The sequence below is a fragment of the Carlito syrichta genome, unplaced genomic scaffold, assembly GCF_000164805.1.
Source record: "Carlito syrichta isolate Samal-C Ts95f unplaced genomic scaffold, Tarsius_syrichta-2.0.1 Scaffold106985, whole genome shotgun sequence".
In the NCBI taxonomy this organism is placed as follows: Eukaryota; Metazoa; Chordata; class Mammalia; order Primates; family Tarsiidae; genus Carlito; species Carlito syrichta.
The window spans coordinates 199721-210601 of record NW_007051081.1 but is presented as its reverse complement, the minus strand read 5'-3'; the positions used below and the strand labels follow the sequence as shown (position 1 = coordinate 210601).

The 10881-nt window shown below is 43.4% G+C and overlaps 1 protein-coding gene across 1 annotated transcript in view; it reads right to left on the bottom strand.

Annotated features, from left to right (window-relative positions):
• Positions 1-336: 336 nt before the first annotated feature.
• The window catches only part of FAT3 (FAT atypical cadherin 3), a gene marked incomplete at its 3' end in the record, with an annotated part of 135613 nt that continues 125068 nt past the window's right edge, over positions 337-10881 (bottom strand). Inside the window, exons 12-15 of the mRNA XM_008067511.1 lie at positions 6254-6468; positions 4850-4987; positions 3267-3410; positions 337-539 (exon numbers count right to left, since the gene is read on the bottom strand). Coding sequence (XP_008065702.1) covers positions 337-539; positions 3267-3410; positions 4850-4987; positions 6254-6468 — 700 coding nt within the window. The remainder of the gene's footprint in view (positions 540-3266; positions 3411-4849; positions 4988-6253; positions 6469-10881) is intronic.

Here is a 10881-nt window from a genome sequence, read left to right as displayed (position 1 = left end):
ATGATACTCAGTATAAAGCACAAGTGTTGACCAGTGAGTTGTCTTTGGGGGTCAATTAGAGCCCCAGGAATTTTTAGAATGCCGACTTAAGCCCAGTGACTGTCTGCCAGCCACATTCTGCAGGAATGTCCTTCCTGAACAATGAGGCTTCCCTTCCTTCTTGTTCAATTTCACACACAGAGGTTGCTTTTATTGGTGTGAAATTGAATTTGAGATTAAAAGGAGAGCATTCCTAGTGGTAATGAATTATGTTGACTTGCCCAACAAAGAAAAACCAACCAAAGGGGACAGAAACAAGGATGAGAAAGACAGCCTAATGAGGACAGAGAGCAATGCCATACCTGGACACACAGCACATATTCTGGAGACTCCATGTGTCGGAACACCACAGCTGACCGAAGGATCCCATGAGGGTCCAACACAAACTCCTCCTCCTCGTTTCCCGATAAAATAGAGAATGAAAAGGGAGGCCCATTGTGAAAGGAGTCTCTGTCTGTCACCACCAGCTGCAAGATGCTGGTGCCCACTGGCTTATTTTCCTGCATAAGAGAGTATAGTAAAAAGGAAGATAAAATTACACCTCTCTTCACATAAAAAAAAAAACCCATCATTACCACTGAGAGTGCTGTGCTGGAAAACAGGGCTTTCAGTGGAAGGGATTCCCTGCGATCTTATCTTGTTTTCTGAAAACACGCCGGCATCTGGAAGCGTCGTGTTTCCCATCCTTGGCTGCCTCCCCACAGCCGCCCCATGAGACAGTCCTCTGCAGGTAAGAACACAAGGACTGCAAGCTGAATGGGCTCATGGGTTCTGAGGATGGCTCTGGGTACACCTTTTCCTGGGCAGTTGGCAATGCCGAGTTTACCTGAAGAGCTCTGTGGGGCTGAGGAGGCACTTCCTCACGCCTATCACAACACGACCATGCCAAGACCAAAACCACGAACACAACATCACAGTATAGGACCATTTGAAGGATATCCTGGCAACTTCCCAGTAAACAAACAAACTTCCCAGTCCAACATATGCCAGGTGGAAAATGGGGCTTTACATGCCACCCTCCAGAACACAGTTTTGCCATGTTTCTTTACGAGAGGGGGAGGGAATTCCTTCATTCAACTTGAGAATGAAGAGAAAGGGAAACTTTTTAACTTTGCCAGAATATTTGGAAGCCCAGATGCTATTATGTAAGCATTATTTTGCAGAACTCTACCTGTTTTACAAAATAGGAACACAGAGCTCCCTCTTGGGTCAAAGGTATTCCTCACTTTGAAAAAGGTGAATTAAATCCTCTGTAGCTCAGTCATTGATTTCTTTGCCCTGCTCTGTTTAAACATCAGTGTAACCACAGCTTCAGCCTGGAGGAGGTCTTCAGTATCAGGAGGTCTTAGTTCAGACCTTGTGATGACATGGACGCAAGGACTATATGAGTCTGGCTTGCGGAGATGGCGACAATGATGTGCTGAAGTCTGCAGGGCGGGACCACTCGCGCTTTATGTGCTGAATTAGTCTTCTGAAAACGTGTTGGAATGAGAAAGGCCTTCTGGGTTGGGAAAAGGCAGGCACATCATTTTGAAGGAGAGGGAGAAAAGGCTCGCAAAGACTTCTTATTTTGTTCCTTCTCTCAAGGGCCCTTTCAGCCATCAAAAACTAGACACCGTCTCCCTCTGGAGTCAGTTCTGGGACCGCCCCCGCCTGGTGTAGATTGACTACTTCACACTAACAACATACTCAGCACCAAGCAAAACAGAAGATTTATTGATTTGTTTGCTCACTCTACAAAGGCCGTTTCCTCCACTGAAAAAAGGGCGACAGAGAAAGAAAGTGGCCCCAAAGGTCACCATCTGAGAAAGAAGAGTGTCATGTCATACAGACACACCCAGCGTCGTGCATGGGGCTCAGTCATTGCTCATGGGCTAAGACTCCCGGTTCTTTCACTGCTGACTTCCTGTTGTGCATTTGAAAACAGCATGTCAAGCTGATCGATGTGTGTCATAAAACCGAATGTAGAGTTGGCAGAGCCAATTTTGTTTTGGGGCAAACACATGGAGGCAATGAGGGGCAGAGCACAGGGCAGCCATAGTAGAGCAGCACAATCTGAGAGAGGGAGATGTGGAGGAAGGTACAGGCCCTGAGCAAGGCTCTGCAGACGCAGAAGAGGGCACAGAATGCACCGCTACTGGAAAGAGCATCAGTGGAGGGGAGCCAAAACATCACAAGAGGATCAGATTTCAGTGGCAGCAAGCCAACAACTGCCTGCCTTGAGACTGCTCCCCACTGTGGCTGCTGGATAGCTCGGTGGCTCTGGGGCTGGGGAGGCAGTCTTGGATGTACTGCAAAGGAGGCCTTCAAGGCCTGACCCATCCGCAGTTATCCATAAAGCCCTGGGACTCCTTGGGGGTGATTCTGAGGCCAAACTGGATCAGACAAGAGTTGACTCTCTAGAATACCTGTGGCCCTCCAAGACATGTACATTGCTCTTTCTCTCCTCTAAGTCCTCCACACCGATAGTATTCCTGGACTGGATTTCTTGATCCTCCTAAAGTTGGGCTTTCAACTCCTAGAAATACTGGGAAGTAGAGGAAGCTTAGCACCTCATGAAATATCTTCTGAATAAAAAACAGGAAGAAGGGTAGATCTCCGTGACAGTAAAATACCAGCAGTATGTCATTCTATCCTGCAGTCTAATTTTAAAGAGCAGGTGCACTTAACATGCTAAACAAATTGCTTATGGAAGATTAATTTTCATGAGTAGCAGCTCTATCTTGATGCTCAGTCTCCCTTTGACTTGTGAGATGATGCATATCAATCTCCCTTCCCTGTCAGAAGAGCACCATGTTGTTTAAAGGCAGCAGCCTGTCATTGTGGAAAGAGATTATATTTTTCAAAAGACAGACCCAAATTCAAATCCTGACTCTGCCACTCACCAGCTGCATGATCTTGGGTGAACTCCTTAACCTCACAGATCTCAGCTCCCTCAACTATAAAGTCGGGGCCAACTCATCATCCCTCTTCACCTACCTGGTTGTTGTGGAGAGAGATGGTGTACATAAAGCACCAGACACTTGGAAGAGCTCACTCCTAGGTATCTGCTATCCATGTTTATGAATTGGTTGTGGTAGAAGAATTGGGTTCTTTTAATGCCTACCCTATGAAGGGATGAGTTGACATTAAGTAATAGTAAGAATAAACTGCAACGAGTAAGCCACTGCAGAGGAAGGAAGCTTGCGTGCATGAGGACACATACCTGGCACAGAAGATGTACTTACCTGAATCACAGCAGTGTAGTTAGCAGGCGTAAACACTGGGCTGTTGTCATTCACATCAGAAATGTCAATGTTGACAGTTGCAGTTGACGACATTGCAGGAATGCCACTGTCTACCGCCTGGATAAGCAGGGAGTATCCGGATACCTGTGAAGGCACAGAAAACGGACAGTAAAGAAGTGTAGGACTTCTTTCTTTCTGGGCACACTTGAGAGAGCTGCAGGGTCAGGCTGTGCCTTTTTGTAAAGACCAATTATCTTCACTTTAATCCCTAGACCAGGGCTTCTCAACCTTGGCACCATGGACACGGGGGCTGAGTAATTCTTTGTTGTTGGGGGCTAACCTGTGCATTATAGGATACTTAACAGCATAGAGTAGGAGCCAGTATCACTCTCTACCCAGTTGTGACAACCAAAAACTGTCTCCAAACATGGCCAAATGTCCCTGTGGGACAAATCCAACCCCGTCAGAATACAGGCTCTAGATCTTTTATTCAATGCAACAGTTGTCACACTGATCTGTCTTATTTATTTATTTATTTCTCCTCTATTTCAATAGCTTTAGGGGGTACAGTTTCTGGTTACATGGATACATTGCACAGTGGTGAACTCTGGGCTTTATGTGTACCCACCATCGCCACGAGTGCATTTTGTACCCGGTAGGGGATTTCTCATTCCTCTACTACTTCCCTCTTCCTCCCTCTTCATTTAGTAATGTTACTATTTCTGGGGTTCTGAGGACATATCAACCAGCACAGTAAATCTGCTTTTTAGCATCACTACTATGGCATCCTTTTCCATATTTAATTTCTCTTTGAAGACACGTATTTTGATAAAGAAAGACAACGTTTAGAAATTTAGTTTATGGTTAGGTGCAGTGGTTCAAATCAATAATCTCAGCATATTGGGAGACCGAGGTGAGAAGATTGCCTGAGTTTAGGGTTCTGGAATCAGCCTGGGCAAACTGGTGAGGCCTCATCTCTACAATAAATCAAAAAGTAAGTCGGGTGTGGTAGCATGTGCCTGTAGTTTCAGCTACTTGGAAGGATGAGGCAGAAGGATCACCTGAGCCCAGCAGGTCAAGGCTGCGGTGGTCGTGAGCATACCACTACACTCCAGCCTGGGCTACTGAGTGAGACTCCAACTCAAAAAAAAAGAAAAAAAGAAAGTTAGTTTAATCTTGGACAAAACATTTTCTGGATCATTCTTTCTGAGCTGGATACTTTCAGGTGATCTTTTTATATCTGTTCACCTAGGGCCAAAGTTGCTCATAAAATTAAAACCACAGGATCCCAACACTTCGGGTACTATTCTGATCCCCTGCTGCTGTAAGGACTGAAATTCAAACCATCCAGAAAAATACATATTTGCCTTTTCTTTAAAACCTCCATAAGTAAAAAATTGCCAGCATCTATTATTGGCAAAAGATTCTTTCAGAACTCTAACCCTAATACTTCATACTGCATTTTAGCCCATCCCTACTTACTCTCATTATTCAGAATGGAGTCCCACTGACAGAGCTCGTGCCATCCTCCAGCGGAGGGTGGATGTGGGTGGGGGGAAGGGAGTTAGCCTAAACAAGCTTACCCGTTCCCGGTCCAATTTCTTTTTAACCTTCACAAGTCCCAAGACAGGATCCACAGTAAATTCATTGTCCCGATCTCCATTCACAATGGAAAAATGAATCTGTCTGTTGGGCTGGCTGTCTATGTCTTCTGCTATTAGCTTCACAGAAAATAGCAAAACAAAGAGAAGATAAAACACAATAGACAAGGAAAAGGTGGATGTGTAGGGCCCCAGGCCTGCTTAAATGGCTGCAACTCTGCCAGTTTTCTCAGGAGCTCTGCTTGCCAATGTCTGGGACCATGTCCCCATCAGAAGAGATGATGGGTTGGCTGAAGGATGGTAGAGCCAGGACTGGAGCTGCCATTTTATTTCTATGTTAATTTGTACCTGCCTACACCCTGACACTTGTTAGGCCTGCTGTTCCAGTTGGTAAAGTTGGGAGTTATATGTATGGAATTAGTCTTGTGTTGTCCAGGAAGAAGAGAGCACCTCTGATGTATAAGAATGCACTGCCATGAGTAGAGGGCTGCAACACCCCGCTGCTCAGGAAGAGCTGACATGAGTGGAAGGGCTCTACCAAGTGAGGCAGGGTAAGGGTGGTGAGGATACAAAGTGGAATCAAGGGTCTAGGAGAGTTTGAGTCCTCAGAGCACACGACCTGTTCTTATTATTGGAGCAAATGTGTTTGAAAAGGGCTTCTCTGGGAGTGGCCAATTTGTCTTGAACTTGTCCCTGTTGCAGCTGCCCCATTTATGTATGTCCCATGTGTATATGATGGAGGGGTAAGGATTTTTTCCATCCTTAGCAGGCTAATCATTTTTACTGTAAATTGACAAATTGTATCCACACATATTTATGGGGTACAAAGTGATACTACGATTTATGAATACAATGTGGAATAATTAAATCAAGATAACTAACATATCAATCACCTCAAAATACCATGATTTTTGTGATAAGAACATTTGAAATGTACTCTCTTAGCAATTTTGAAGTGTACAACACACTATTATTAACTATATTCACCATGTTGTGTACCACATCTCAGGGAGACACACCAATGCATCCCTCTTCACCACCTAATGACCTGTCGTCTAAGCTCACAAGCTAGTAGAAACTACCATTCAGTGTTTATTGCATGCTCTGTTTTGTGTTCTTGCAAAATATACACAACTAGGAGATAAATGATTATCAGTCACTTACATCTTGAAACAAATTAATCTATCAAACCCTTTTTAATATACAAACCGCAGAAAGAGCCGTTGAAAGACCAGTGTCTGGCTATCATTCTTGGGGACAGATGGACACCGAAAGAGGGAAATGTAAGAAATTCTAAGGTAAACTTTGCTTAATTCTTCACTTTCTTGAGGATGATTAGTCCCAGACATCTAGACACATTCCCCAAGCCCTTCTTCAGGTACCTACCAGAATGACAGAGTCCCCCACCAAGGCATCTTCACTGATGACAGCACTGTAGACATCTTGACTGAACTTAGGAGGGTTGTCATTCACATCTGTGAGGTTAATGCTGACAGTGGCCACGGCACTGAGAGCTGGGGTGCCCCCATCTTTGGCTTCCACCACCAGGTAAAACCTTTTGCATAATTCATAGTCCAGGATGTCAGAGACAGAAATATCCCCTTTGAAGAAAAATGGAGAGCTTTATATTTGATTAGGAAAAAACATCAGTCAGCAATTCTACAATCATGGTAATATTTATAACATCATCTCCAGTCAAGAATTTTAGATATTCAGGAGTTTGTTTACTTAATGCCCTACTGAAAGCATTCCAGAAGTCTGATTAATGCTGTCAGTGAAAGTACAGCTATCCATCAAATACAGCGCTGAAGAAATGAGAAGTCTTTTCATGTTTCCATAAGGGTTCCTGAACATCTCTCAAGCAGCCTGCAAATCTCTGACATTGTTCACTCTCATACAACAAAGGAGTCATAACAGCAACAAGCATCCCCAATCAGTATCTCCCAGTTCCTCAGGTGAACCCAGGAAGACCAAGAATGGGCTGAGATGCGTGCATGAAATTGCACGAGTCCATTCTTGTCAGCAAGTAAATACTTGTGGACTACACGGAATTGAATTAACCACAAAGGTACCTTGCCAAGTTATAATGCACTTATCTAAAACTATTATGGCACAAAGAGGGCAAAGATCTCCGAAATCTCCAAGTATAGTGACATAATGGAACAGGAACTACCTGGAGTTAGCGCCTGCAACCACAGAACCGAGATGACAATGCCCATGACACAGAGTTGTTTAAACAAATAAACAAGTGAAAGCAGCTAGAAAATATTGGTCAGCAACTCGATAATCATGGCAATATTTATAACATCATCTCCAGCCAAGAACCTTAAATATTCATAAATTTGTTTATTTAATGCTTTACCAAGAGCATTCCAGAAGCTGGGGGCCACCTCACGAGGGGCCCTGTTAGTGCTACATCCTTCCCATCCTAGCCACTCCAGTCAGGTGACCAATCCTGCAGTGGGCAGATTGCTACTGTAGTGCCTGCAGGGCACTTCTCAAGGGCATTTGCTTTCCTCTACCTGGTCAACAATCATTAGGACTTGTGGGAAGGTCACATCCACTCATATTTCCCAACAGGAGACTTCTCTAGTGGCTAGGACTGCCAATAAGCTCCTCCAACACGGAAGTCACTCCTGTAGTATGAACATCTTTCTCCCATAATGAAGTTTTCTTAGCATCTACTACCTCGAGTGCTTTATTTTGCATCCCAGTCTTGTTAGTCAGTGCCAAGTTTAAATAGTACTTAACCACTTCCCCATGGTATTCATATACAATGACCATAACTAGACAGGCTAAGGCTAACACATATTTAAGTGAGGGAAATCCCCATACATTTTAATTTGAAGTAATGACCTTAATAAACAGAGTTACTGCTGGGAGAAGCTGCTAATGCAATTCCTCCATCAGTATTTCTACCTTCCTAAACTTAAGAGCCAGGACTGAATCTCTTGCATTTTTTTTTTTTTTTTTTTTTGCAGCAAACAGTATAGCAGTGTTATATCATATGGAGGTTAGAGGATACATTTCAGAGTCAGAGAGGTTAGAGTTCAGATCTTGGATAAGCCACTCATTAACAGTGGACATTTGGAAATTATTTAACCTCTTTAAAGTTCTATTTTTCCCATATGAAAAAAATGTAAGAAATATCCAATGCTTTAATAAGAGCCTGGCATACTGGTCATGTTAAATAAACATTGCTGATCATAATCAGTTCTTGTTTGCATTTTCTGGACTTTCCATAGGAGAATGGACTTCCTGTGCCACCTTGCTCAGCAGGTACATCCTACCTGAGTGATAAGGGAAGAGATTTGCCTTTCTTATCTGCACAATGGAAACAGCTTTGGCTACTCATAGGGAAATCAGTAAACAAGTGAGAATACCCATGAAAGTACTTGGAAATAGAAATTCAAACACTCTATGAAAATATAAAAATATACGGGTATGTTTGCTTTTCAAAGGTTATACAAGCTTGTTTTCTGAATTACCATCTTTATCTACTCAAAGTGTGTCTAATACTTATTCACTCACTGATGAAAAGAAAGCCTTGGGTTCTCTTTGTGTTCTCTACTTTCTGTGTAGACATCGTCTTCCTAGGTGATGTTACATGTTCCCCCAGAGCTTGAAAAGAGGGTAGTGAGAAATGACAGTGTTCTGACCAGGAGTGGTAGATAGGTTTTAGACACAGCACTAGTTCCAACCCACTGAGGCAGTCTTTGGGGTCCTTGGGGTGCTGAGTTTAGAAGGTCCCACATACCATGCAGATAACTTATTAATATGATAACACTGGAAATTTGGGAAGTTATCTGCCTTGGCCAGTGATAGAAAGTAGACGGTAGCAAGTGCAACACATGTACTTAGGATTTAAGAAAAACTAATAGGAAGGGAGGAAGATGGTGGCAGAGCCAGTTGGACTATGTGAGTCCCAGTGTGAGTAAGTGAGTGTATGGAAAATTTTGTATATGTGTTGGTGAGTAAGTGGATGTGTGAGTGGCTGACTGAGTGGGGACTCAGGAGCAAGTAGCCAGGGCTCTCCTGGTGAAGTGGCTGGTGCCACAACTGCTCTGCTTAGTTCCTAGAGCTTCCTGGGACACAGAAGCTGAGCACCATTTAAAAAAAATCAACAATGTCCTTCCTAGGAATAGGCTGCGGGGAGAGACTGCTGGCTCCAGGCTCTGCCTCACCACTGCAGCTCCTGGCCAGATAATGGCAGCAAGGACTGTGGAGGGAGCACAGCAAGGGAGCCCAGAGGCAGAGTCCCACTGGAGAAGACGAAACAGACACCGTGCCACTGTCTTAAAAACTGGGCACGAAAGTGATCTGGCTTGCTCACCACAGAGTGACAGACCAGATCTCTGTGACCGACAGATTAAGTACTCAGGGTTTGATCATGACCCAGAGGGAATATCCTGAAAGCACAAACTCTGGAGAGACAGGAGGAGTGCTGAGTCTCAGTTCCCCACTCCTACACTGATTCAGCCACGGGACAAAGAATGTGGCCAGAAAAGGATGTGGAAGACCTCCAAAGAGATCAGTGATGATTCTGGGGCTAACCCAACCTCCTCCTCCCCAGCAATCCTCTGAACATCAGACCCACACTGCGGGCGCATGACTGAGAAGGACGAACACAGGTAGAGTCTGGACATTAGCCACACTATGAGGACTCGACATCAGGATAAGCCTGACTACCCCCACCACTAGATCCTGAGGAAGAGATAATCCTGCATCTCTCACTGGAGGGGATCCTCCTGACCATATGGCTGAAGCCCCCCCCACCCCGCACCACTCTCTCCTCCTTCCCTGGACTAGATACTGGGGAGATTGTGAATGAGGCCAGTTCAGTAGGAGACAGCAGAGGGGACTATCTGTGAGCAGCTGAGAGGAACAATTATAAAAACTGCCACAAGAGGGCAGGGTTTTTCCTTTATTTGTTTATTTAAAAAAATTTTTTTTAAATACTCTTCCTTTATGCATGAATGTGTAGGTGAGGGTTCGATTGGCATCCCCCCACCCTTTTTTTCTTTTTCTTTTTTCTTTCTTCCTTCTTTTTTTATGTTTATGTGTGAACATGAATGATTGAGTGTTCATCTTTCAGTTTTATTTGTTTGCTTTTGCTTTCTTATTCTTTTTTTAGTTTAATGTTTGTGTGAATATATGTGTGAGGGTTCAATCTAAATTCCCTTTTTTCTTTCTTTTTATCACTTTTTCTTCTCCTTTCATTTTGTGTTGGGAGTGTTTGTATGTGTGTTTGGTTTTCCTGTTTTTTTTTGTTTGTTTGTTTCGCTTTGTTGTTTTTCCAGTCTGTTTTGGTGTGTGTGTGTGTGTGTGTGTGTGTGTGTGTGTGTGTATGTGTCTGTGTGTGTTTAATTGTTTTTTGGTTTGGTTTCTGCCTTTGTTCTATTTTTTAAATCTTATTTTATTTTTAAATTTTTGTCCATCTTATTTCACTCTACTTTTATCTGTTCTCTTCATTGTTGTTACTGTACCTTGGACTCAGGAATACATACACGTACCCATTGCATTGCTATATAGAGTGGTGGTGGGGAGTGCATTTCAGGGAATCCATACAACAATCAGTGAACATTGTGATTTGCAAGTAGTTTCTGAATCTTCGCTCCCCATCCTCTACCTTCTTTGACTTTCAAAACTACAAGAGACAGCAAAGCTTCCCACCCATAGCCTGTTTCAAAATAGAACAATTCAGAGCCTGATCAGTGAAGAATAGAGGGTTGAGCAAACATCAGAAGTGAAAGCCTATCCCACTGCCACTGATTAATGGAATTAACAAGGAAAGAAAGAGATCTATCACAAATGAGGAAAAAAATTAGTGGAAGAACACAGGAAATTCTCAGTGCAACAAATAAAAAACACCTGAAATGCCAAACCTCAGAACCCAAGCAATGCATGTCAACAATCTGCATGGCCCCAAAATACAACAGGGATTAGGGAATGGATGGAAAAAGTGAATAAGACTCAAGAAAGAAAAGATGCAACACTGAAAGAACTTGTAATAG